The sequence below is a fragment of the Ovis aries genome, chromosome 22 (genome assembly GCF_016772045.2).
Source record: "Ovis aries strain OAR_USU_Benz2616 breed Rambouillet chromosome 22, ARS-UI_Ramb_v3.0, whole genome shotgun sequence".
Lineage (NCBI taxonomy): Eukaryota > Metazoa > Chordata > Mammalia > Artiodactyla > Bovidae > Ovis > Ovis aries.
In genome coordinates this window covers 36774235-36802232 of record NC_056075.1, presented here as the reverse complement: position 1 = coordinate 36802232, position 27998 = coordinate 36774235, and the positions used below count along the sequence as shown (strand labels likewise).

General features: G+C 43.3%; 2 protein-coding genes across 6 annotated transcripts in view; one reads left to right on the top strand and one right to left on the bottom strand.

Annotated features, from left to right (window-relative positions):
- Positions 1-174: 174 nt before the first annotated feature.
- On the bottom strand, positions 175-27998 carry ENO4 (enolase 4). 5 transcript variants are annotated; one of them, XM_004020216.4, is made up of 14 exons: positions 27822-27998; positions 22880-23008; positions 21788-21978; positions 18761-18906; positions 16878-17047; positions 16646-16777; positions 14811-14864; positions 10685-10741; positions 9234-9401; positions 7024-7149; positions 5497-5692; positions 3894-3961; positions 3219-3336; positions 175-1065 (listed from the first exon to the last, which is right to left on the bottom strand). In XM_004020216.4, exons 1-14 carry the CDS (start codon positions 27984-27986, stop codon positions 944-946), a joined length of 1842 nt encoding a protein of 613 aa, XP_004020265.2. In that variant the 5' UTR covers positions 27987-27998; the 3' UTR covers positions 175-943. The 5 variants fall into 5 exon arrangements, with proteins under 5 accessions (XP_004020265.2, XP_060260722.1, XP_042094575.1 ...); XM_060404739.1 differs by lacking the exon at positions 3219-3336; XM_042238641.1 differs by lacking the exon at positions 9234-9401.
- HSPA12A (heat shock protein family A (Hsp70) member 12A) overlaps positions 27831-27998 on the top strand; it is a 178037-nt gene continuing 177869 nt past the window's right edge. The window contains exon 1 of the mRNA XM_027960462.2: positions 27831-27987. Within this exon, the coding sequence (XP_027816263.1) occupies positions 27985-27987 (3 nt within the window). The 5' untranslated portion in view covers positions 27831-27984. The remainder of the gene's footprint in view (positions 27988-27998) is intronic.

Here is a 27998-nt window from a genome sequence, read left to right as displayed (position 1 = left end):
TTTAAGTCATATAAAGCCACTGGATATTACTATATTTACAGGTCAGTGTTTGAATATGGTTGGTTTTGACTCTCCTCGATCACCCCAAAACCAGCTTTCAGAAAAGACAATCTATATGTCATATCATTTTTAATCACCTACTAGATGCTATAATAAAAATAATTATGCATTTAATGGCTTTAAGAGTATTTATTCATTCACTGAATGAATAAATTCAGTGTTTACTGAATTTATACTCATTTATTTTCTCATTTATACTCATTCCAAAAAGGCTCTAAGGAGATTCCCCAGAGATATAAATGATAGATGAACAATTAAAATTTAGAAAGAGGTGGGAATCAGAGAAAAGGGATTTGAGGGTAGGAAAGTTAGAGGAAGCTGTTTGGCTCTTAAAACAATATGTGAAACTCCCACAGTTTTGCACGAGGTTGGCTATAAAACTGTGTGAGTGCTTTCTACATGGACATTTAAGATAAAAAGAGAAGATGTATACCTTTTCCTGGCAGAGAAAGCTCCCAGTGTAAAAGATGTTTGTTTTTAGAGATGTTCTGACTAGTAAAGTATGAGGTGTTTGAACTGAGTGTGGAGTTGGTGGCAAAAATATTGGACTGTTCTACAGTCCAATGGGTCATGACCCCTCCCCCTCAAATGGACATATATGAACATGTGCAAGACAGTTTTTCCCTGAACCAGAGCATGAGCATGTACAAACAGGATCCCCACAGCAATGTGACAGCTGGAAGACAGGTTCACAGGTATAATTTCAGGCAAAATACTATCTCTGTCTTTCACCAAACAGTGAACGTAAAGGAAGAAAAAGCACACGAGTTAGTGAAGTTTTTGGAGCAAAAGCAAAATGAAGATTTCCTCCAGATCAATCAGTCTAATAGTCTGAGTGGTGTGGCTGTCAACTGGGGTGCATGCAACCCCGGTGGGAAGACGCTCAGAGTTTGGCGTGTTCCTCCACAACCTCTGTGGGGAAGATGGGCTCAGGGACCTCGGGCAGCTCGCCAGCCTTTTCAGCTTCCTCATTCCAGTAGAAAAATGTGTGTTCTTCATTGAAGCCTATTAAAAAAGGATTGCATGTAAGAATTAAAGATTTTAAAATTTAAAAAAATAAAAAAATAAAAAAAAATAAATTTAACTTTACATTGCCTAAAAAAAAAATAAAAATAAAAATAAAAAATGACAACAATAAAGTTTACTAATTCAGTGGCTGCTTTCTTTTTTTTTGGCTATGTGACATGTGGGATCTTAGTTCCCTGACCAGGGATCAGACCCATGCTCCCTGCATTGGAAGCACAGGGTCTTAACCAGTGGACCAGCAGGGAAGCCCCTGGTCCCAGTTTTTATCTTTGTTACAGGATTTAAAGGAGAGCAGCTTCAGAACTGTCCAGAGGTGTAACACTGTTAGAAAGGATTCTAGAACTGCCAAAAAGCAGGCCTGTCATTGGTTATACGTTAGCTGCAATATATTCTGTTCAGTTTGCATTGTATCCTTAGCCAACATTCTGGAACGTTTGGTGTACAGCGGACTTTGGGCAGAGGCTGAGCAGCACAGGATAAGAGGAAAATGAACTGGAGGGAAGGCCAGTGCTCTTCATGAGACAAATCATTGCCAACTAACTATTCCAAGGTCAGCCTCTGTCGACTTAGACTGTTGCACTCAGGTCCCCGTAGCAGGAACACTGTTTTAAGGGCTGAGCTTTTGCCAAGATTTCCTACGTAACCTCTCAGTGGAGTGGTTTGCTTTTCCAGTTTTTTTGGTCCCCCTTCACATGTATTGACCACTGCCAATTCAGCAAAATCCTCATTAATCTGTTAATCCATTCCGGAATGCTCAGGGGCCGGCACTGTCACTAGGGAGGAGCTGGGCCTCCGGTCACTAGAGTCCTTTTTGTTGCCCTGAAGCAGCTGTTCCCTTGCGGTGAAGTCTGGTTGGAAATGTGATCAGTCATTTAGGGAATCTAAAGCTTCCATGAGTCAGGATGACAAAAATTAATCAGACAATAGGTAGGAGCCATATAATTTTACCCATTTGAAAAAAAAGCCCTCGTTACACACTAAATAATACGAACTTTTGACTGCCCTTACATGACTGAGACATAGTCTCCCCATTATATCTTTTTTTTTCTATAAATCTTAGGATGTGTGTCAAGGTCATTACATATGTTAAATGTGACAAATTTATAGTTACTATTTCTACTGGTCCCTGAAAAAAGTGCCTATATTGAGTAGGACTTCCTTGCTTCTCCACAATACTTTCTGTAATATATCTATCTCATTCAAGAGTTACATTTATGCCAGTGCCCGGCCCCCAACCTTTTTGACACCAGGGACTGGCTTCATGGAAGACAATTTTTCCATGAACCAGGGGGAGGGTGGTGAGGGGATGGCTTTGGGATGATTCAAGTGCATTACATTTATTGTGCACTTTGTTATTAATTACATCAGATCCACCTCAGATCATCAGACATTAGATCCTGCAAGTTGGGGACCCCTGGCCTGATTTATGGTAACAAGTATGTCAGCACTACTTAAATAACATCCTTTTTTGCAGTATGTCAATTCTATTTTAAAATGCAAATAGTTTTAGAATTTTGCAAAGACAAGTATTGGTCTCTTTAAACGTCTTTGCATGCTTTCTTTTGGCTGTCACAGTAATACATAAAGAGTAAAAATGCATATTGGGGGTTTTCTCTCCAGGTAGCTGGTACATAAGCTGCTTCTATCCATGCAGATTTACAAAGTTTGATGTCATAAATGACTGGTTCATTTCTCTTGAGACTAGTCTTCCCAAGGTACGTTAAATTAACATGCTGTCTACTTAAGACAAATTGTTGCCAAGAACCACCAGGGAAACATCTGTCTTTAACTTTCTTGGGCTGTGCAGAGAAACCTTAAGTATAATTTGGACCATAACAAAAGGTAGGCTTGGAAATTCCAATCAATTAAGTCTATTGAAAAGCATCACACAGCCTATTCATCAAAAAAAAAAAAAAAAAAAAAAGGGCGAGAGTTTTAAACATTCAGGTAAACAGATAATCCATTAAGAAAACAAGGCACATTGTGGCGAATGCCATCCTGGTTTTGTCAGCACTTGTTTATAGTCTTTGGATTCCCCTGCCCGCCTGCTGAGAGACTTCTATTCCTCCCTCTCCCAATCTTTGTTCTCTTATTCATGGCTAAAGGAAAACAAAGCGGAAAGCAGCACATACCCAGTGTTCCATTCTGGCCAAGTTCTTCCTCTATAGTAAAGAGGCGGTTGTACTTGGTCACCCGTTCGCCACGAGAAAGACCTCCCAACTTGATAAACCGGACACCAAGTCCAACAGCCTAAAGGGACGAGGAACAGCTTATTTTAAATGGAGTCATATTTTGCTAAACTAAACTCTTTAGGGAGAAGAGACCCACACACTGTCCCTGTGTGTTTTGGTTTTACTCTCCTAAGTCAGTTTCTCATCTTACATGTATAAAGCGGCCTTGAAGTCAGTTTCTCACCTTACATCAGTAAAGCGGCCTGCTTACAAGCCAAGAAGACTTGGCGGTACAGAGACAGTGTGACTGTACATCAGATGCTATCCTAGTCATGTGAGTGTGCTGACTTTTATATAAGAACACTCTGGCCTTTATCACTTCATTTTAGGAGGTAAGATTGCAAGTGTGCACCCCAGCCATTTAAGTATGCTCATCATTTTCCCAGGACTTCAATTTTTCTTGTTTTTAAAAGTTCAAAGATTGGCTCTTTGCAAAAGGCAGCTGTCTGGGAGGAAGCAAATCTTTCATAAAAGGTTACATGACTTTGTCTGCCAAAGTCCACCGCTCTGAAACACCATTTTGTGATAAAAGCAGTGTTTTGGCTATTCTGCAACGGACTGGTTTTTAGCACTTACCAAATCGACAAGGCTGTCATCAGATGACTCTCCTTCTGTGCTTCCAAAGACAGCGATGAGCTGCTTACCTGTAAGCAGAGGAATTCTTTTCATTTTAGATGGTATGAATCTAATCAGCAGATACAAGCCTCCAGAATAAAACTTTAAAGTCTGCCAGAGGTTTAAAACTGAAGAGTCAATTTGTTGACCATCTGAGAATTCTAACTAGAAATTTGCATTTCTAGTACCGTGATTATATCTGTGTAGATAATGAACATTAAATGAATGCTATGTTTCATCGAATCTAAGATACCCTCGATTGTAAGAGGCACCATTATTACCACTAAAGAAGAAAAACGCTCAAGTTAGATTGACACATTTCTCAGACCACAGCTGTAAGACAATCATCCATGTTCAATGTAGAAAAATGTGCATCTTAGAGTCAAAATACAAGTAAGTACAAGGGCATCATATGCCTAAATAACAGATTTCACAATTCATGTAAAATTTTGTTCAAAGGAAAACTGTCTTTCTGAATGTTGACTTATTAGAAGAGCAGTGTTAACAGTACTTAATCAATCACGTTTAAAGATCTCAAACTCCCTTAAAATTTGCCAAAGCCCACAAAGACTGCAATCCAGAGTTCTTCCTGTGGTGACAGTGTTGTGTCTTACAGGCAGGAGTTACAGCAGTGATCTGAATGTCTGCCAAGTGCCAGGCCCAGGGAGAAAGGCCAGGCCTGGGGCGTCTCTCCCACCACCTGCAAGCCACCCTGCCTGGGCCCTAGACCGGGGCAGGCTGCCACCAGCCCAGGGGCCTGGCTCCCAGTCTCCATCTGAGTCTTGCACCAGCTCTAAGACTAGCCTTCTGCTTAGTCCCTGAGATCCACTCACGATACTCATGTTTCAGGCCCTGTGCATACGTGAAGAAGACTCCCAAGAACACCCTGGAAAAGGAGGCAACAAGAAGATGAGACGGTTGGATAGCATCATCAACTCAATGGACAGGAGTGTGATGTCTGGGAGATAGTGGAGGACAGGAAAGCCTGGGCTCTCAAAGAGTCAGACCCAGCTGAACAAATTGTGGCTAGTTACTACAGTTGAAAATATGGGATGAGAAAGATTCAGAGTAGCCAGTGAGGGGTGGGGAAAATTAGGAAAAGGCATCTGAAGACGTTTCATTTAGGTCAAGAAGATCTGAAGGATCAAGACTAGTTAGTCAACTAAATGGTACAGGGCAAAGCATTCTAGGCTGAAGGAACAGCATGTTCCAAGACCTGTAGGTCGTAAAGAGCTTGAAACTTTTGAGGAACTGAAAAAAAGCCAGTGTGGGCTAATGATTGAAAAAAAAGAAATCACTGTGGTGTCCTGTGAAACTGAGAACAGCAGCCTCAGCCATGTGTTTGTGGTAGCCCTCCCTGAAAGGGGCGACCTCCTGGGTGCGGCTGTTCTTAGAACATTATGAACTGAATCAGTAGTAAGGTACATTTTGCTATTTAGCACCAAATCACTCACAAACGGCTGGGGTGTTTTTTTCTTCCAAGATGGATTCCATGCTTTTTAGTGCCTGATACACTGTGTATTTAAGTTCATAATGAGTCTTTCAGATCTGTATTTCCACTCACCGTCAATGAGATTGGTTATTTCCACCAAGTCCGACATCGTGGTTTGGTTTGTGTGTTTTATGATCAGCCCGCTGTATTTGAGGATGCTGATGCTGCCCTCCTCTAGCAGTTTAGAGATGCTTTTGGATGCGGTGCCTGCAATTATGTAACACCTGGAACCGAGAGCATTATAGATGCTGTCCCACTGTTCAGAGTCCTGGGTGGATATTTAAGAACTGGTCATTACAGTGAATGGAGCATCATCACAAAACAATAGGAATCATATAGTAGACAATCAAAGTTAGACACCTTTCTGAGATATACAAGCTAGGGGTTTGGGGGGAGTTGTTTGTTTTTTGCATTTTTCAGCTGAATGCTGCTTGTACCACAGCCACACAAGTTAATAGGCTTCGTGGAATAGAAACCTAAAGTGGTTAAATTTGAGCTTAAAGATATAATGAATAAAATGTTAATACACATTAAATGCTTTTCTCCACATTGATTCTGACATCCTCCAAGCACAGGCTTTTCCCACCCACTGTGTTATCCACAGTGCTGCTAAAGACTGGGTGGTTGGAGGATGTTAATGTTATTTCTGGTAAAAAGACAATGGAAAGAAATGAGCCTGCAGGGCTGTAGGCCCTCATTCCCAACACCCTTATTTTTAATTGGTGAGACCACCAAATGAAATGAGATGCTTATTTAAATAGTAATATACAGTCTTCCCAGCTGTTGTACTAGAGTTCCACCTGTCCCATTAGGACAGACAATACAGGTGCATCTTATCACATTAAAAAAGAGCTGTGGCCAGAGCCTAGGGACAAGAAGCAGAAGATAACATCTGGTGGGATGCAAGATCTGGGCTCAGCATCTTCCACAAGTGCTGGGATGCAGCCTAGGCTGTGAAAGGAAAGATGGGACTCAGAGAGCCTGGGGCACCAGTAAGATCCAGCTCTCTTTCTATCCCTCAAATTTTAATAGCTGAGTTATCTCAAAGAGGATATCTGCTCACTATATCTAATGGCTCTCAAGTTCATAAAATCAAGAATGTAAGTTTTGAAGTTTAAGTGGGTTAGGAAGAGAGATAGTTGTAGGCACACGGACAGTCCTTGTTGGATGTGTGAACAGGTCAGAAAACCCCAATATCTCAAATCTTTTAAAGAATTTTTTTTAATGTCTATACATGTGTAGTAACTGAATTTAGGTTAAAAAACATTTGGCCTAGTTGAAGTTCTGTTTCCATGAGTACTTGGAAATGATGTGTGATTAACCTATTGAAGCACCAGCCAGCACAGCAGGCTCGTCTGCCATCACTTAGGCTGCTGGTAAACACACAAGTACTCTGAAGTGCTGGGGGATACGTGTTTTATCCCACAGATGGGCACACTCCTAGGTAATTCTGTTTCTGCTAGTCATTTGCCTGGTAAGGGCCTTTCTCATAGATGCCCAAATAAAATATCCCAGCCCAAATTACATTTCAAATCTACAGATCGAAAAGAATGAGACTTTGTTCTGTTTTATTATGAAATTCAAGGTGAATCCCGTTACCTCCTTCCTGAAAGGATCAATTAAGGCAATGATTGAAGGGAACTTGTTGATCAGATCCACATACAGGTCAACCATCTCAGCTGCATTTTTGTAGATCCCCATCATCACTTCATACTTTCCTTTACTCTGATAAGTGTAAAGAAGATATTAAAGGCTGAATGATGAGTTCTTCCAACATTAAAGATGCAATTCAACTTCATTTTCATTCATTTCATATAAAAGAATGCGGGTTATTTTCAGGCCACCCTCACACGAGAAATCTGTTCCTTTTACTTTAAATATCTGTTAAATATCAACCTGATAAAATCAAGCCTGCATTTCTCTGGATGCCCCATACAGCTCTTCCCACGGACTTCAGATGAAACCTTCTGCACAAAACAACTGCCTGCAGAGTAGGAGAGAAGTAATTCCTTACTTCAGTTTTAGGATGTGATGCCAGATACCTGGGTGCTTGGAAGATGGGCAATCACATAAATTCATAAACAGAATAGCAGTGCAAACCTGCCTACTCACTAGAACTACCATTGTTCAGCTCACAGTGAATGAATTTAGCTTGTTTCCTTTACTGTGAATATTTTAAATTTGAAGGCAGGGCTAGATTTTTGAGATATGAACAGTCAATATGAAACGTAAAGAGACTTAGGTGAAAGCAAGCAGGCATGTCCTAGTAGTAACTATTGTTTTGGAGTGGAGTTCTAGTGTAGCCTGTTCATCTGAAGTCTGGAATGCCCCCAGGTACTTTCATACAGGAGTGAACAGACCTGGAGAATTTAGTATGATGTCTGCAAACACAGCACCCTTATGTCCAGTCCAAATCTGTGTCCAGCAGTGGTTACCTGGGGCATTTGGTATGGGGAGGGAGGTGGAGTGCACCAGAATGACTCTGATTTACTAATGCCTTCCTATGGCTGCTAACAGAATGGATTCCATTAGAATTAAGCAGGTTCCTAAGAACTCCATCATTGAAGAGATTCTGTACTTTTTTCACATTAAAAAGTGGTTAAGAACGCTTAGTTTCTATACTGCAAAACTTATACAATCTTGTCCTGTCAGAGAGGAAATGCTTTGAACTAACTTTTTCAGTGACTTTGAACTAACGTAAGAAGAATTATCTGCTATCTAGCTAATGCATTTTACCTAATATAAGCAATAAATATCCAGTCTCACTAGCGCTAGAAGTCAGTATATTCATAGTTCATGGTATACGTTGTAGATGAAAACATGCAATTATTTTTCTTAATGGTATGCCTAGGAACCAATCATTATGTGAAGAATAGAAAATTACCTTAAACATTCTTTTCTGTGCTTAGTTTCTTTAGAAAACTAAAAACTTTAGAAGTCAGCTGATACTTAGGTTTCGAATATACTATTCAAGATTTCCTTTGAAGTAAAAAATTAGAATTGCAAATTAAAGTGGAATCCTATTTGGTCATGTCCCCTGAATTTGACATTAATTACCATTACTAATTATTCTCTAAAAACTTCAATAACTTGGAAATACTTTTTATATTTAAAAAGTGAGTCACCAGCAAAAACTCCAAGAACCATGTGTCTAGAAGAGCTTGTCAAGTCATAGTTACAATTGACTCACTTTTTATGCTTGACCAATTCAGCATTCATCAACCAAATGAATGTACTCAGCAGAACATACCAATTTGTTAAATTATTTTTCAGCAGTTCTCATGATTTCAATGTAAGCAACCCATTTAGTCACTTTTATTACAGAATTTCTCTATATAATTATTATGACATTTCCTGTTAAAATTTAAAGGTATATGGTTATGTTATTATTATCCATCAGAAAAAGACTGTAGGCTTCCCTGATGGCTCAGATGGTGAAGAATCCATCTGCAATGTGGGAGACCTGGGTTCGATCCCTGGGTTGTGAAGATCCCCTGGAGAAGGGTATGGCAACCCACTCCAGTGTTCTTGCCTGGTGAATCCTCACGGACAGAGGAGCCTGGCGGGCTACAGTCCATAGAGCTGCACAGAGTTGGACGCAACTGAGTGACTAAACACAGCAAAGCACGTTGTCTGGTCATTAGCTAACCTGGCTTTCCCAACTCCATTTATATTTGGACCCTGCCATGATATTACTTGAAAAAATAGAATTTGTTTGGAAATATAAACAGATAGGTTCCTCCTTTGAGTTCTAATTTAAAAATAATGGGACTGAAACAAAAGGCAAAAACTCTGGAGTGGAAACTTACATAGTCCATCAGCTCATGTGCAGCACAGTTGATGGCTAGATGCAGGTTCGTTCCCAATTCTAGCCCCAGGTTCGCACAGATTCCTTGTATGAGGAGCAGTGGCTGCTCTATAGTGTCGTAATTAATGGTCAAACAGCCAAGATGGGACATCTTGCTGGTGATCTGCTGCTGCAGGATCAAGAAAACCATGCATGTGAATATAACAAGCTAAGGTTCTTGGAGCTTCTGGTGGTTGGCAGTTAATAACCAGACTCAGCTCTACAAACACAAGGTCCTCTGACTCTCCGTTCACCTTGTCCTAGTTCCCGCTCATGTCTGCATGACCTCTGGGCAGATAAGTGTTCTACAGTATCTGGGAACAGTTTTCTTACTCCCGAGGTTTTCAAGTTTGACCTGGGAACACACTCTTCTCTTTAGTTGCCCATGTCATCTCTCTATTGGCTCTACCACTGAACACGGGCTGACTTGAGCCATGACTACCAGGCTGGTGAGTCTTCAGTCTGTCCCTATAAGTGTCTGTCCTGCCTGTCCCTAACTCTGCCTTCTTCCTCTAGACCTGCTCTTTCCTGTGTCCCATTTTCCTTTAGAAGGATATAACTGTTAAAAGGCCACCTGATGCAAAGAACTGACTCATTGGAAAAGACCCTGATGCTGGGAAAGATTGAAGGCGGGAGGAGAAGGGGATAAGAGAGGATGAGATGGTTGGATGGCATCACCAACCCAATGGACATGAGTTTGAGTAGGGTCCAGGAGTTGGTGATGGACAGGGAAGCCTGGCATGCTGTAGTCCACGGGGCCGCAAAGAGTTGGACACAACTGAATGACTGAACTGAACTGTTCAAAGGGCTTCTCAGGTGGTTCACACAGTAAAGAATCCACCTGCAATGCAGGAGACCTGGGTTCGATTTCTGGGTTGGGAAGATCCCTGGAGGAGAGCAGGGCAACCCACTCCAGTATTCCTGCCTGGAGAATCAGCATGGACTGAGAAGCCTTGCAGGCTACAGTCCATGGGGTCTCAAAGAGCTGGACACGACTGACTAAGCACAGTGCAGCACGTCTGTAAAAATGTTTAAAACAATGTAACTCTTCAAGAAAGGTTTTAAAAAGGACGGGCAACTCCAGCTGAAAGGGCACAGCACAGAGGATGCACAACAGTGGAAGGAGGTGTGAGGACCCAAATGATCTTGGGGAAAGATCAAAGTCTGAGATTTCAGTGGGCCAGATGATTGCAGGCAGTGGTGGCCCAGCAGCCTGTTGCCGGAGAAGCAGGGATGGAATGATATTCCAGCTCTGGGGGCTGGCTGCCTGGGTCCCAGTCCCTTTGAAGCCATATCACCAAGCGATTTCTGTTCATGTGAGGCCTGGTCCTGGAGCAGAGTGACTATGGGAGAGGGGAGGCGGCGGGGAATAAATGACCTGTCATACAGAGTGGGGGAAATGCATTTACTTACTTGGCCTCTTTTGCCTCCATCGTGACTTTTTTTCGTCTCTGGCTTTGGAGGAGGGGACTGTGGGACAGAAGATAAAGATATGTTACTCGGGATTTTCAGACACGTCTGTGGCAGCAGGCAGAGCTTTTGGTCCTCTGACCTGGCAACTGCTTTGGGGCCGAGCTGGTCACGCTGAACCTCTACCTCTCTCTCTCTCTCTCTCTCTCTCTCTCTCTCTCTCTCACACACACACACACACACACACACACACACACACACACACGGGTGATGCCAACCACTCTTTAACTTCATAAACCTCAAACCATTTCTCAAAATCAGGTATATGTTCCCTTTCATTCATTCTTACATTCTGTCTTCGATCACATGTGTGGGGTATGGGTATACATGTTCATGCATTTTTACTTATATAAGTATTCCCTCATCATGTCCTGACTCCTGCTGTGTTCAGGAATTCTTTTTTACAGGAGGGTATTAAGTCCCCTTCTTGTCTATAAGGAATAACCCCAGTGTGGGATTTGCTTTTAAAGGCCCAACATATTGTTTTAAATATTCTTACGGTGCAAACACTCTCACCTACAGGATAGGTTTGACTTTCGGAAATAGCTGATGGTCATTAAATCTGCTGGATCTGATGTATGTAATGTCATGTGACACTAAAAGCAAAGCAAATTACCAATGATACGCTCCCACGGTTTGCAGTATTGACAGCACACTGTAACATGGATTTAGCCTTTTATAGGATGCACTTTGGGACTTCCTTGGTGGTGCAGTGGACAGAAACCTGTCCGCCAATGCAGGGGACGTGGGCTCAATCCATGGTCCAGGAAGATTCCACATGCCACAGAATGGCTAAGCCCATATATGCCACAACTACTGAGCCCAAATGCTATAACTGCTGAAGTCCATGTGCCTAGGCCCTGTGCTCCGCAACAAGTTCAGTTCAGTTCAGTCGCTCAGTCGTGTCTGACTCTTTGCGACCCCATGGACTGCAACACGCCAGGCTTCCCTGTCCATCACCAACTCCTGGAGCTTGTACAAATTCATGTCCAAAGAGTCAGTAATGCCATCCAACCATCTCGTCCTCTGTTGTCCCTTTCTCCTCCTGCCTTCTATATTTCTCAGCGTCAGAGTCTTTTCTAATGAGTCAGTTCATTGCATCAGGTGGGCGAAGTATTGGCGCTTCAGCTTCAGCACAACAAGAGAAAGCCTGTGCAAAATCAACAAAGACCCAGCACAGCCATCCCCCCCAAAAAGATGACATACTTTACTGCCCAGCAGTTATTGCCCCTATAAGCGGGGGCGTGTTTGTCAAGAATCAACAAGGTTCATACTCAAGTATACACAAATACAGAAGTCATCCTGCTGCTTTTCACTGTGGAGTCAGCTGAGCTTTCTATCCCTTGGTATTAATAAAAATAATATAGGAAGCGAAGTGATGTGCCAAGAGAGACAGCGAGACACACACACAGCACTGGCTCAGGAAGCTGTGATCTAGTGATGGCAGATAGTGAGATGCAGGTAACAACCAGGAGGAAGGCGGTGTGATGAGGAGTGCAGAGCTGAAGGGGACTCGGAAGAAGTGGATATCTGGTGGGAGGGGGGAACGTGGGAGTGCCGAACCCTCCAGGTAAAGAGCAGCATATTCGTGGCCCAGAGCTGAGCAAGGGCAAAAGCCATTTTGCAGCCGTGGCACTCTTGATACTTTGACTGGGTGATCCTCTGCTTGAAGGGCTGCCTCGTGCACTGTTGGATGTGTAGCTGCATCCCTTATCTCAGTGTTCTAGATGCCAGGAGAGCCTCAAACTGGGACAACCCAGAACGTCTCTGGGCATTGTCAATTGTCCCTTTGGGCAAAATCACTCCCCACTAAGAACCACTGCCTTAGAAGAACACAGTGATACATTTTATTTTGTCGAAATTGAAAAAGAAAAAATATCTCTATGACTTCATAAAATACAGTTAAAAAGGCAGGCAATGTGGTAGAGGAAATTAGGTATTAATGTAACATGTAGAAAGGATTGAAGCCTTTATTACAGAAAGAATTCCTAAACTATCAGTAAAAGATGAACACAAAAAGGGTAAAGAAATAAAGCATCTGCAGAGATTTGTGCAGAATTTTAGATGATTTTAAATACAAATCATGCTATATACTTGTATGTGTGATATTTGTGTGTATAAATACAAAACGAAGGCTAGAAGACCACACTCAATTTTAACAGTGGTCAGCTCTAGAGATGGAACTGGAACTGAGGGTGGTGGTGAGTGTGGGGTCCAGGCAGGTAGAGTTAGCACAGGGGTGGGGTGGGGGGGACTGGCTCTACCAGAATTTGAATTTTAATAAGAACATGCATGATCTACTTGTATAATTAAAAATAAACTGTATAATTAAAAATTTGAAAGTCAGGATGACTGCAGAAAGCTCAAATATCCTGAATCTCTAATATTCTAAGCTCGGTCTCCACCTGCTCTGACAGCCACCACCACTAGGCACTGCTCAGGGCTGGGTCGGCTCTGAGCACACTGCATATATTCAACTTGTATACTCCTCAAAATGTGTCATATCCATTTTGTGGGCGAGGAGCCTGAGGCAGAAAGGTTATGTCATTGGCACAAGGGCCCACAGCTGGTAAAGGGGCAACGCAAAAGGCAAGGTGAGGGTTAACTTGTCCAAGTCTGAATCTCTGCAGGCTGGTCACCTATAAGGAAGTTGGCCTCCTGGAAATCACCCTGGAAACTGGCTCCAGTATGAATATGTGAAAGTGTTAGTCACTCAGTGGTGTCTGACTCTTTGTGACCCCTTGGATTGTAGCCCACCAGGCTCTTCTGACCATGGGATTCTCCAGGCAAGAATACTGGAGTGGGTAGCCAGGTGCTTAAAGCAATTCTGATCAACTGTAGGGCATGGGCGCCAGCCACCTGACCCCATCACTGATTCAGTGCTGGCAAGACTGCACTGGAGCCAAAGTTCCTTCACATCATATTGAGATGGCATCTTGGCCCCCATCCTGCAGGAGAATCAGCTAGTGCGTCCTAATCATGTAGTTTAGAAGCCTCACACTATGTAACTGTGGGCTCAGGATTGGATCCTGGAACAGAAGAAGGACGTTAGTGGAAAAAAACAGTGAAATTTGAATAAAGTCTGGAGTTCAGTTAGTAGTAATGTAGCCTTTTGGTTTCTTAGTTGTGATAAATGTGCTTTGGTGATGTGTCCTGTTAACCCTGGGGGAAACTGGGGTGAGGGGGTATTTGGGAACTCTGCACTGACTCTGCAGCTTCTCTATAAATGCAGCATTATTCCAAAGTTAAAATCAAGGATTGGGCCCCTCAGCCTGTGCCCTGTGCACGACCCTAGTCAGAACATGACTGTACATTCCTGCATCTGAACACGTATTCCTGATGCATCCGTGCACAGAGATGCACTTTGTGGACACAGTGGAGGAAGGAGAGGGTGGGACGATTTGGGAGGGTAGCATTGAAACATATACACGACCATATGTAAGATGGCTAATAGGAGGCTGCTGTATAACACACACAGCCCAACCCGGTGTGCTGTGACAACCTAGAAGGGTGGGATGGGGGTGGCATGGGAGGGAGGCTCTAGAGGGAGGGAATATATGTATACTTATGGCTGATTCACATTGTTGAATGGCAGAAACCAACACAACATTGTAAAGCAGTTATCTTCCAATTTAAATTAAAAAAAGAATATGATGGAACCACCTGGTTCCTCTACAGCTGCCCTCATGCAGCCTCTGTGATATCTCCCCCCAAGTCTTCTCAGTCAAGGGTACTCATTTGCCAACACTGGGATTCTGAGCAGGCACATGCCTTCACCATCATACCAAGCGGCCTCTCATGATCCTAGGGGCCAAATCTTTCCCTCATAATCTTCGCACAGGGCCAGCTGCCTCAGAAATCAAAATGAGATGATTAAATTCCATTAGAAACTGGCCACATAGCCAATGAGGGAACATATGAGCTTGGGTCATGGTTGAAACCCAAAGAAGATGAATACGTTTTCCTATCTGTAGCAACAATATTGATCATGTTGCATATGAACTATAACTTCGACACCAGAAGGTATATAAGTATCAGTTAGTACATACCATATATACTCTCTACATACCATTTCAATTGCTTTGTTGATCTGTTTCTGAATTTCCAGAAGCATCTCCACACCCTGTAAGCAGAATAACCGTGATCTTCCACAACTGCCTGATAGCTCAGTTGATAAAGAATCTGCCTGCAATGCAGGAGACCCAGGTTTGAGCCCTGGGTCAGGAAGATCCCCTGGAGAAGGGAAAGGCTACCCACTCCAGTATTCTTGGGCTTCCCTTGTGGCTCAGCTGGTAAAGAATCCGCTTGCAATGCGGGAGACCTGCGTTTGATCCCTGGGTTGGAAAGATCCCCTGGAGAAGGGAAAGGCTACCCATTCCAGTATTCTGGCCTGGATAATTCTATGGGCTGTATAGTCCATGGGGTCTGAGTCGGACACGACTGAGTGACTTTCACTTCACACTTCACAACTGCAGTCTAGAATTTTAAATATAAACACGTACACCACACATGAATATTTCTAACTCAGAATATTTGTAGGGTCTTTGATTAGACATCCTGGATAGTGAATTACATATGGCCTACAATATCAGAGGATTAAATGCTAATTTCAACTCTCCATTTTTATTTGGGTGAAAATGAATGAGAGGCTCTTCCTCCTTATCCTCTCTTCACTGTTCAGAACTGGCTGGTTTAGTTGGTTGAGTCACGTTAACTTCACTCTCTTTCATGGTCTCCTGACCAACCTTCTTGCAACACATGTCGCAGGTCATCAAGGGCTTCTGCATGGGAGTGTTTGAATTAGTATAAATCCACTGTCACTTAGAAAGGGGGAGGATGTATTCTGCTGAGGTGGGATCTGCATATGGAGACAGACGAAGAATGGCATGCCAAACACTCTGGTACCCAAAATAGCACAACAGATATTAACTGAAGGGAAGATCCTGGCACCAGGATCTGCACGGGATCTGACAGATGGTGCGCCAGATATAAATCCGAGTCTTCCAAAACTGATATAAGCGAGGTAATGCCTATTTCCCTTAAAAAAATAAAAAGAATTCTTTATCATAAAGAAATCATCTTGAGATTAAAAAAAAAAAAAGATTTTCACTAGGTTGGATAAAATATCAGTCACTATGTTGCCCAGAGGGGACGGAGCTTCCTGTCCTTTTCCTGTAAACATCCACTACAGAATACGAATGCTTAGTTCTCCCTAATGCCTAACTGGCAGAATATTTCATGAAGATATAAAGAGGTGTATTGACTCACTTACGCCACTGAAGAACAGTTAGGCACTGACAGACCTCTGAGTAGTAAACATGCCACTTAGGATTCCTTCCTTCCATATTCCATAAACATGCACTAAACCTCTCTTATGTGCCAGGCAATCTGCTAGGCTCTGCAGTTCCTACTTAACAGAAGGGCTCCTATGAAAGTGCCAGCTTTCTCTTGTTGCAGCCATTGTGCATAGACTAGTAAATAAAGATATCTCAGTTGCCCCCAAAGAACATCCTTCTAGCACTCAAGGCTTCTCTCTGAGCCTCTCAGTTCATTTCAGTCGCTCAGTCATGTCCAACACTTTGAGACCCCATGGACTGCAGCACACTAGGCTTCCCTGTCCATCACCAACTCCCGGAGCTTGCTCAAACTCAACTGTGATCCTCTAGCAGGAGTCAATATTATAAAGAGCCGGAGATCCAAGGTGATCTAAATGTGGTCCCCTTTCATTTGTGGTCTTGTTTTCTTCCCGCTTCCCTAATTTCCTAAATTTTTTTCTCATTTTTAATTTAATTCCTTTTCCATTGGTATCATAAGCCTTGGGGGCATCCCCTAAAAACTTACTAATGATGAAGTTTTGGTTTTTATTTTTTTAAAGAAAAGGTAGTTTGAGATAATGTAAGGTACTTGTTTAGCTGTTAATCCAGGATGGGGTATACAGATCACTTCTTTCATCAAATTCAGCTTCCCAGGTGATGACTTCCCACAGCTGACCAGCGACACCATCAGAAGAGGTATAGTTAGTTTTTCTGGCTGTTCCTGAAATGGGGGTGGGGGGGAAGCAAGAGGAAATGAGAAACATGGTTCACTCGTATTGAGACACTCATGGTCCTTGTAAAGGTGTGTAATGGCCTCTAACCTGGTGGTGCTTCAGTAATGCAATGTTCAGGTAGAGAGGATTATTGTCCAGCACAGCACTGGTTTTGGCAACGGCCAGTGACACGGCCCCTATGGCCATGCTGCCACAGAGGACAGGCTCAGGAGGTTCTGCAGGTATAATTGGTTTTTCTGCAGAAGTCTCCATCTTTCCTGAAAAAAAAATTTGATAAAAGATTGCTTTCCAGAAAGCAAAAGTGTGACTATGATAAAACTGTATTTTCCAATGTTTTACTTACAGATGCAAAGGCTGAAAACTTAGGCTGGGAAGAACATATTCACCACTTCCACCCCTGAGAAGTTTCTGTCTGATGTCACTACTCTCTAACGTCCAAACAGTCCTCAGCCATGGATTTTGCCGAAGACATTTTAGAATATTCAGTATTAACTCCTTCCACAGTCATGTAAGGTAGAAATTGTTATCTCATCTAAATGAGGGCTTAGGCTTAAAGACTTTTCCCACATCCAGCAGAACGTGAATTTAAGGAGAGCATTTGGACAGTCTCTGAATTCCAAACCCTTTGTTTTTCTATGTTCCACCATCACTCTTTCATACCCAGCTTTTTGTTGAACATCTCATGTGTATATCTAATTGGTTATCTTGCTTGCCAGCCCCAAGTGGATGTCTTTTTCTATGAGGAATTCCTTCCAGATCTAACCATCCACTCAGACTCTCCAGCCATCTTTCACCATCATATATTCTCAGCCACTTAGTCTGATCAGGCACCAGAGCGTCCATAATAAATCTCTTATTCCCCTCCTGTTCTCTGCTTTCCCACAGCTGCTGACCTGAGTCAGGTACGTAAGGTAAGTGGAGTCAGATGTGTAAGCACCCAGCACACATTAAACGTTTAGCAAATTATGGTTCCCTCCTACTTTTTCCCGTCTTACATTCCAAATTCTATCAATCAAAAGAAACCACCAAATGAACACCCACTGGTGGTCTCTACCTATGATTCAGCAGCAGCCATCCCCACCTTCCAGAAGATTCGCCTAACAAGATTTTTCTGCCTTGGGCAACTCTCCTCCTCTGTCTGGGCCTCAGCATCTGAATCTATGAAATAAGAGACCTTGTCTTCATGATCTCTTTGGTCTATGGTTCTGGTGGTTTCTTACTCAATGGAATCCACACTCATCTGGTATTTAGTCTATTCCCAGCATCATGCTAGGAACTGGCAGTTCTAACTTGAATGAGGCATGATTCATGCCTTCAAGGAGCATGTTGTAATTGGATGGACATACAAAACACTGTTACAACACTAGCAGCAGCTCTGGAATTAATATATTAGAGGAACTGAGGTGAACAGTATGTTGGAAGGCGTGGAGCAAAGGGCCATGATAACTTCAATTATATGCCTTAAAATGGCAAGGTCTTCCAAAGAAAGTTTTCCTTAATATGTTACCTGGGACTGCAGAAATGTTGGTTATGCATATCAAAGGATACCATTAATTTTTTAAATATGGAGTGGCTTTCTGATGAGCGAATGGGAAATTTGAGAAGCAGTTGAAGGTCTCCATGTCACCCCCTGCCGCCACCCTCTCTGCCCTTCAGCAGAGAGTACTGTTCAGAGTACTTTGTCCAAAGTATTGTTCAGAGTCCTTTGCTTACTAAGTGCTTACATCTCGGTAAGAAATATTTTTTATCTTACAAATAAAAATGGAGGGCAAGATGGGGTAAAACCATGCTGAACCTAACATTGTAGCTTCAAGCAAGGAAATGGCATGGAGGATGGATGGTACCTGGTGGGAACCCAACCCAGGTGTGCAGCAGAGAGACCTGAACTTGAAAAGGCAGTCCAAGCTTCAGCCTTTCTTCCCCCACATTTGTTACTTATGGTTGGTTCTACAAGATGATAAGCCACTGACCTTGCTTTTGTCCTTTTTTCTTGGATGGAGGTGGAGGAGGAGGTGGTGGTAGCAGCAGCTGGGGTGAAAGTGCTGTTGAGTCTCCTAGGTTCTTTTCCAATTCTTTTCTCTCCTTATCTTCTTGTACTTTATTTTCATAGAATGTCCTTAACGTCAAGAAAGTATGGATTTATAATGAGATTATTTAGGAAGATTGCTTGTAACTTTGGTCACATTTTAGTGCTAACCCTAAAATATTTCAGTAGCTAACTCTGCTTTTAAAGCTACCTAAGAACAAATCTGCTTCAATTTCCAAGACTGAAAAATGACACCGTTATAAAACCGTGTTCAAGTACTGAAAATCATTTTGGCCTGGAAATAAATGTATAAAGATTTTGGGTGCTCATTTTAAAAATTATCTGAGCCCTGTTTATTATTTTTAAAGTAAAATTTGAAGAAATAATTTGATTAAGGGCTACTGGATTTTCTTTTTGAATAAATGACCATCAGACAAAAAATGAGGCAAGCATAGACAGTGAAATACATAGCACTATATGCAGAACTAACTTTTTTTAAAATTTGAGGTGAGTGCTTAAAATGAACAGCTAAAAATTTTTTGGTAACCCCAACTTAGGTACCTCTAAATAAAATTTCAGCTCCCTGGAATAAAAAGAGGGTAAAAATTTCCAGAGACAAAAAAACAACAAGCCAAAATAAAAAAAAGATTTGGGAATCAAATTTCCATCAGATTCGGGTGGGGCTGTGCCTTTAAAGTAATGAAAGAAACAGATTTCAAATGAGAATTCTATACTCAGCTAAACAGTCAAACATGAAGGCAAAATGCTAACATTTTCACATGTAAGAATACCCTTACAAAAATTTATATCCCAAATACTCTTTTCTCATCCTTACTCAAAAAAAAAAAAAAAGAAAGAAAAAAAATATATATAGGCTGTTCAGTTCAGTCACTCAGTTGTGTCCGACTCTTTGCGACCCCATGAATCACAGCACACCAGGCCTCCCTGTCCATCACCAACTCCCGGACTTCACTCAGACTCACGTCCATCGAGTCCATGATGCCATCCAGCCATCTCATCCTCTGTCGTCCCCTTCTCCTGCCCCCAATGCCTCCCAGCATCAGAGTCTTTTCCAATGAGTCAACTCTTCGCATGAGGTGGCCAAAGTACTGGAGCTTCAGCTTTAGCATCATTCCTTCCAAAGAAATCCCAGGATTGATCTCCTTCAGAATGGACTGGTTGGATCTCCGTGCAGTCCAAGGGACTCTCAAGAGTCTTCTCCACCACCACAGTTCAAAAGCATCAATTCTTTAGCGCTCAGCCTTCTTCACAGTCCAACTCTCACATCCATACATGACTACTGGAAAAACCATAGCCTTGCTGGGTCTTCATTCCTGGGTGAGTATTTTCTCTAGCTGCAGCAAGCAAGGGCAACTCTTTGTTGTGGTGTGTGGGCTTCTTGGGGTCGCTTCTCTTGTTGCAGAGCACAGGCTCTAGGCATGCAGGCTTCACTAGTCGTGGCTCTCAGGCTCTAGAGCTTGGACTCAGCAGGTGTGGGCTTAGTTGCTCGGCAGCATGTAGAATCTTCCCTGACCAGAGATCAAACTTGTGTTCTCCTGCATTGGTAGGAGGACTCTTATCCACTGTACCATGAGAGAAGCCTTCATCCTTACTTTTACAGGATGTAATCCAACAATTCAAGAAAGAGGAAGATATGGGATCCAGGAAACAGGAGAACAATGAAGGGATATCTTATGACACTGCTGTAGTAGGTCTGCTGCTGCTGCTGCTGCTAAGTCACTTCAGTCGTGTCCGACTCTATGCAACACCATAGGTGGCAGCCCACCAGGCTCCGCGGTCCCTGGGATTCTCCAGGCCAGAACACTGGAGTTGAGTTGCCATTTCCTTCTCCAGTGCATGAAAGTGAAAAGTGAAAGTGAAGTCACTCAGTTGTGTCAGACTCTTCGCGACCCCATGGACTGCAGCCTTCCAGGCTCCTCCGTCCATGGGATTTGCCAGGCAAGAGGACTGGAGTGGGGTGCCATTGCCGTCTCTGAGTAGGTCTAGAGAGGAACAACTCAAAGATGGGAGATTTGGGAGGGAAAGTTCCAGGAAAAAAAGGAATGTAATGAAGTAGAAGGTATGACTAAGAGATTAGGAAAACAATTAAGGATATGTTAATAGCAAATAACACACACAAAGAAGTGGAATAGCATTCAAAAACTGGAGGGCTACAATCCATAGGGTTATAAAGAGTCGGGCACGACTGAGCATACACATGTGCATGCACACGCACACACACATACTATTTATAAAAGATACAACTAGAACTCACACAAAATTATATAGCATTCAAAACCTGTAAAAAGCTATTCAAAAAAAGTTCACGATACAACTCTGATGCAAACTAAAATGTGAAGTTACACACAATTAAGCAAATGATAAAACTTAAAGAAAGAGAATCCAGTTGACTTTCTTTGGCCATGAGGATTGTGGCATTGATCTACACAAAAGGAAAAGTAATGTTAACCCACACGTGGTTGGGTTAGCTATGTGAACTATGCTCACATAGCCATTCTTCCTTGGTTTGCACATTTTAGAGTCAACCTGTGGGCGAGGCCTGGAATATCTGGCTGTGTTTGGAGATCAGAACATAAGCACCACCCACTGGGTCATACAAAAGGATAAGAGAGGCTCATGGGGATGACTCATGTGAGGAGGTACAGAGGGGAAAAAGATGATGTCTGAATTCTTCATCCTTTTCCACAGAAACTTTGAATCCTAGGAAAGCCCTATGCATAAAAAGAGGCCAAAAGGCCTTATGTAGCCTTACACAGTAAAAGTTTAATAAGAGGGTTTTCAGGAGAAAAACAACATTTTATGCTGCATGTTGATGCTTTAGCATGTTTCCTAATTGACTTCCCAACTGTACCCTATAGATAGGACACACCTGTTTCATTGGCGGGTGAAGTGGAAAGAAAATAGGTACATAATTATACTGGACACTTACGTTTCAAGGTTTCATACTTACCTGAGTACCTGATCCACCTCAGCCTGGTTGGAGGGCACCAGGCCGCGGAGCTCCTCAGTGAGAGTTTCGTTGACCCACTGCACTGCGGTACTGACAGCATCCACCCTTTCTAACTCCTCGGCTTCAACTAGCTCAGGTGAAGTGTTCTCATGGGCTTCAAAGTGCGTTGCGATCACCACAGAACATATGTTCTGAAAACAATAGAAATGTGCTCTACATTTTCCCTGCCTTTCACAGGAAATAGGAAATTGAATGTATCCAACTTTAAGGTACATGATATTTTATCACCAATTGCAAAGAGAAAATAAGAATCTATAATTTTCATTGAGACATTTTTATAGCTATTGAAACACGGTGGAACCCGACTTCAAGGAATGTTTAAAATTATTACCTTGTTAAAATACTCTTATAAAAACCTTACATTGAACTTCATTTCTATCATTGCCTCTCTCAAAAATAGCAAAAAGGAGACAGATTTAATCATAATTATTTTCCTGGATGACAATGCATTTTTCTTCATGTAGATCAGTCTACATATCTATAATTCTACGTAAGTGAGAGAGAGTCGCTTAGTCGTGTCCAACTCTGCAACCCCGTGGACTGTAGCCCACCAGGCTCCTCTGTCCATGGAATTCTCCAGGCCAGAATACTGGAGTGGGTAGCCGTTCCCTTCTCCAGGGGATCTTCCCAACCCAGGACTCAACCCAGGTCTCCTGCACTGCAGGCGGATTCGTCACCATCTGAGCCACCAAATCTATATAAATCTTTATGTAAATACATGAATTTATAACCCTATCTGCAGATTATAGAACTCATGACATTAGCAGTGTCAGAGTTTTAAAACTATTTTTGCCCCATTTCATGTCTCAATCTTCAGATCACCTTCAGGTCTGTACCAACAGTGCACGTAATAAACCATCAGGGCAGATTGTATGATTCATGCTTTGGGTTCATAACTGCCTACAAATACTGTATGTGTATTCCATAGACACTGAATTTCAAAACATTAATTTCCCACTATTTAGACAGTAAATGCTAATAAATGCAGTGGAGCCAAGACAAAGAGAAGAACAAGTTTAAGTTACTTCCTACCTTGGAAAAATTTTGAATGGTGCAGAATATTTCCACTTGGAGGGTTGGAAGCCCAAGTCCATCCAGCACATTTTTCCCCACAACTTTGCATATGGTGGGAGGTTTTGCAAGTTTAGAAAAGCAGTTTGCCTTCAACACACACACACATAAAAAACACACAAAAATACCACATCTAATTTATCTTTGAAAGGTCATTCACATTTACTCTAGTTTCTAGTAAAGCTCTCTGTGAATGTCCTCATTCTGGGATTAGTCTAGCAGCTCTGTGGGAACATAAAGAGACTTGGATTTAGCCTCTGGTACATGGGGAAATTTGTCTATTGAACTCTCATGGGAAACTCACAGGCATGTCTTTATTTAAAGGTCCTGGTGCATTCTTTATGGGCCCTAACCTATCCTTCCATCCAAGATGCTGAAGTCAATTGGCTTCTAGAAAACTGCGATGCATTCAAACCCAGGAAGCCTTAAGTGGGTTCATTATTATTCCTCCCCACAAAGCAGGTATTTTAAAAGGTGAAGACTTATACATTGGCTGTACTTCATTTACCATCAGTTCATGCATAGAACTACATGTTCAAAGAGGACTGTTGGAACCTTAGTGACAGCAGTTTCATTGATGTGGAAGAACAGAGGTCATTTGGAAGTTGATCCAAGAAACAGAAGAAAGAGAATGAAGCTGAGGGAGAAAATCCTCTCAAGGAGACTGAGTAAAAAGATTCAAGGGACTTCCCTGCTGATCCAGGGGCTAAGACTCTGAGCTCCCAATGCAGGAGGTACAGGTTCCATCCCTGGTCAGGGAACTAGATCCCACATGCTGCAACTAAAATAAGATTCCACAGGCCACCACAAAGACCCAGCACAGCCAAATAGATACAATAATAAAAATTAAAAGATTCATGACTGGGCCCCTGTGCAGAGGGACCGGGAGCTGGGAGGGAAGGAAGAGGAGTGAGAGAAGGCCCACCCCCTCACCCTCTTTTATCTTCAGACAGTATTCACTCTTTATTTCCACATAGCAGACTAGGCCTCTGATCTTTCAGTTCAAAATCCAATGACAACAACCTACCTAACTGGTCATCTCACATCCATCAGCAATGTGCCAGCACCGAGGTGGTGCCCAGCAGAGCTAAAGCAAAAGCCAATTTTCAAGCCATCCATGCATTTTCAGGATGATAGTTTGTATATGACTGTGCGTGCATGTGTGCTTAGTAGCTTAATTGTATCCAACTCTTTGCCACCTCATGGACTGTACCTGTGAGACTTCTCTGCACATGGGATTCCCCAGGCAAAAATACTAGAGTGGGTTGCCATTTCCTCCTCCAGGGGGATCTTCCTAACCCAAGGATCGAACCGGTCTCCTGAGTCTCAGGCATTGGCAGGCGGATTCTTTACCACTGCGCCACCTCGGAAGCCCAGGTATAGAGTAAGTATTAATATTTACTTACTCTATACCTGAGAAGAAAAATATTATCTAGTTTAACTTTTGTGTATTAGTGAGTTCAATTCAACAAGTAATGAGCACCTACAATGTACCACATATTGTGTAAGGAGGGAAATGGAACTAACTTTTAAAAAATGTTTAGTATATACCTTAAAGGAGTGACTTGGTCTTGTTTATCACTGTATCGCATTCCACAGTGCCTGGTATATTTGGGATTCCATAAATTGATTCGTTGGAAAAGACCCTGATGCTGGGAGAGATTGAGGGCAGGAGGAGAAAGGGGTAACAGAGGACGACATGGTTGGATGGTATCACTGACTCAATGGACATGAGTCTGAGCAAACTCCAAGAGATGGTGAAGGACAGGGAAGCCTGGCATGCTGCAGTCCTTGGGGCTGCAAAGGGTCAGATATGACTTAGCAACTAAACAACAAGAACAAAATTTGAATCCTGCATACATTAATAAAGGCCAGACACAACCCGTCTAATGCAACCTTGGGCACTTTGTATACATTATATTATTAACTCCTCAAAACAACTCTATAAGGTGGTATCACCTCAGTTCCACAGATGAGCAAACTGAATTCCAGAGGGAAACCTGTCCGAGATAAAATAACCAATGTCTTCATTAACCAATGTCTTAAAATAACCAATGTTGAATGCTTCGTAACAGACTTAGTGGCTCAAGCCATCTACTTGCTCGTGATTCTGCAATCTAGGCTGGGCTTAACTGGGCAATTCTTTGGTTGATCTTGCCTGGGGTCTCCTATACAGATTCAGTCATCTGTAGGCTTGATTCAATTCGGAGTACTCAAAATGCTTTCATTCATATGTACAGTGTCTCAGCCAGGATGGTTGGAACATCCAGGGGCTGCCAGGCCATCTGTCTTTCTCACAGTGTATCTGGGAGGTCTCTCACATCTGCTAGGGCCTCTCTCTACAGGATCTCTCTCTCTTTCACTGTCTCTAGCATGGCAATCAGATTTCCTTTCAGCATGACTAACTTCCAAGAGTATTCCAAGAGTACATCATGCCAGCCCTTACCAAACCTCTGTTTGCATCATACTTGCCAAGGTCCTACGGATCAAAGCAAGTCATAAGGCCACGACCCCAGTCAATATAGGAGGGACTTCCATAAGAGAGTTCATTCTGTTGGTGTGGTTCATTGGGGACCATCAGTTTAACAGTTCATTACTGCTACACAGCAGCAGAGGTAAGAGTCAAATCCAATCTGCCCGATTTCCAGTCACAAACTCTTAATCATAAGTTTTATGAAGGAGCAAATAGTACTGCTACTGCCCACAGGGATCTCTCCCTTCCCTGAATTCCTCTACTATGTAAGAGAAGCATGGAAGAAATGGCATTTGAGCTGGACACAGGAGGTTGTGTAGTATTCCACAGGCAGACAACACGGAGAAGTTGAGGCAGATACTTTAGGTAGGGGGAATAGGATAAGTGAAGGGGAGGGAATTGGGAAACAACATTTTTTAAAAAGTCAGCGGGCCCATGTAGAGGAGCAGGTGAGGGAAGCATAGATAAGCCTGTGTACCAAAGTAGGGGCAAGCGCTGTGAGTCATACACACTAGAATGTGTTGGATCTTACTAAGCATGCAAGAGGGAACCACAGGAAGTTCTGAGTGAGAGATGATGGTCAGATTTGGGATGAGGAACACTACTCTGGCAGCATTCATGGGATGAACTTGATGGGGGAGGGGGAGAGACTGAGAATAAAGAGGGCCAGACCTGGGACAGCAACTGAGAAGAACTGCAGCAGCAACTGAGAAAATGAAATGGAGGTGCCTTTATGTCAACTCCTGAACATTCGTCAAAGCCCAGGCCAAAACCCCCACGTGCCACAGCCCACAGGGATATTGCCCACCCCTGAGTTTCTTTAACAAACCCACAGTGGTCTGTTCCTCAGTCTGGCACACAATTCTGTATTACCCTATCCATTACTCCAGTTATTTCATGTATCAGTGACCCTTGTCCCTAATTGAGGTATAAGTTCCCAAAGAGCTGTATAAACCAAAGTCCTAGTTGCCTAATAGACTGGGAAGAGCATTACACTAGGGGCAAGAGTCCAAGTTTCCAGTTTTAACTTCTGCATTAATTGTGAGACAAGAGCTTGGGGTCTTTCTAAAATGAGGAAGTTGGACTAGTTAACTTTCAAGAATTCCTCTGGCAAGAGACTGTGGAAAGAGAATGGAATTGGGCGCTGCATTCACTTATTCATCGTGAGTGTCCACTATGCACTCTGCTAGGTACTAGGGACACAGGCCTGGTTTGATTTCTGTCATTCACAATGTTCCTTGAGAAACAATTCTAAATTCACTGGGATACGGTTCCTTTATTTGTAATACGGAATCATAAGGTTTACTTCACCGTGGTCCTAGGGATGAAGTGATATCACAGTAACCACATAACACAAGGTGCGTCGATAACACCCCCCCCCCATTTGATGTATTGGCCAAGACCGAAAAAAACAAATATTTGTGGAACATCCCCTATATTAACTGCCCTGACAAGATGTGATTTTGAACCCTGTAGACACATTGCTTCTTCACTGCACTTACATTCTCCGCTTGGTGTTGTCTTTCTGCCTCACTGTAGTGCGAACCCCTACCAGTTCCAATCCTGATACCTTTCAGAAGGTGGGTGTTGGTTAGTACTTACGAGTTTGGAAGTGAGAAAACGCCTGCCTTTGTTTCAACTGCCCACGGCTTTAAAACTAAATATGCACCAGATGGTGCGCTGAGCAGAGGAGCTAAGGGGTATGTGAAAAGACGAACCCCCGCCCCGCCGCCCCCACCCCTCTCCACAGGAGCTCACAAGCTGCCTAAGGAGGGTTTCAACACAAAATAGGGGATGCTACAAGGCCGCTGCAGGACGATCAGTCCAGGGCGAAGGGGGGCAAGACTTTGATCTGAATTTGAAGTTTAGGTGAGAGCTGGTCAGGTGAGACCGGCATCCCCGGAGCGCACGCGGGGCCCACAACTCAAGGAGCCGAGGTTTGAAATCGACCGAAACTTGGAAGCGATGGGAGCCTGCTGGGTACGAGGCCCCAGGGTGGGCTGAAGGCTACGCTGTAGCGAAAGCCAACGGCGTTCGCTCCGTGGTCAAAAGGAGGCCGCTGAAGGTTGGTAAACTGAGCTATGAGGTATAAAAGACTGTGATTAAAGGAGAAAACTGGCAGCCGGACAGGTCCGCCCCGAGGTAGTGAGGATGCCTGCCAGCCCCTGAGCTGTCGCGCCGTAGCTACAAATCCGCCCAGAGCCCTCCTTCCTCCAGCAGTTTCCAGTCCACCACTTTCTTCCTCGAGATTCCTTTAGCCAGGTTTCCACTCCGCTTCTTCCCTTCAGGGTACCGGCGCCGCGTCAACCCAGCCGGGTCCCAGCGGCGGCGCGCGTGCGCGACTCTGCGGCGCAAGCGCCCCGCGTTGCCGCAGCGCAGGGCGGGGGGAGAGAGGCTGGAGGGAAGAGGGTTCTGGTCCCAGGTCCCTACCAGGTGCCCGTAGACGTCGGCAGGCTGGAGGTAGAAGGTGGAGTTGAGCAGCTCTTCCAGCCTGCGCGGAACGTCGTTCTCGCGGTAATACTCCATCGCCTGCTGCTTCAGCTTCTGCAGCTCCCTAGTGGTCCCACAGCTGCGGCCGCCGCCTTCTTCCCCCATGGTAGGAGATTT

Coding starts and splice junctions, on each gene's coding strand:
- ENO4 (XM_004020216.4), bottom strand. CDS start 27,986: ATGGGGGAAGAAGGCGGCGGCCGCAGCTGTGGGACCACTAGGGAGCTG. Junction 9,402..10,684: donor ATGGAGGCAAAAGAGGCCAA/GTAAGTAAATGC, acceptor TTGATCCTGCAG/CAGCAGATCACCAGCAAGAT. Junction 3,337..3,893: donor ATGACAGCCTTGTCGATTTG/GTAAGTGCTAAA, acceptor TCGTCCCTTTAG/GCTGTTGGACTTGGTGTCCG.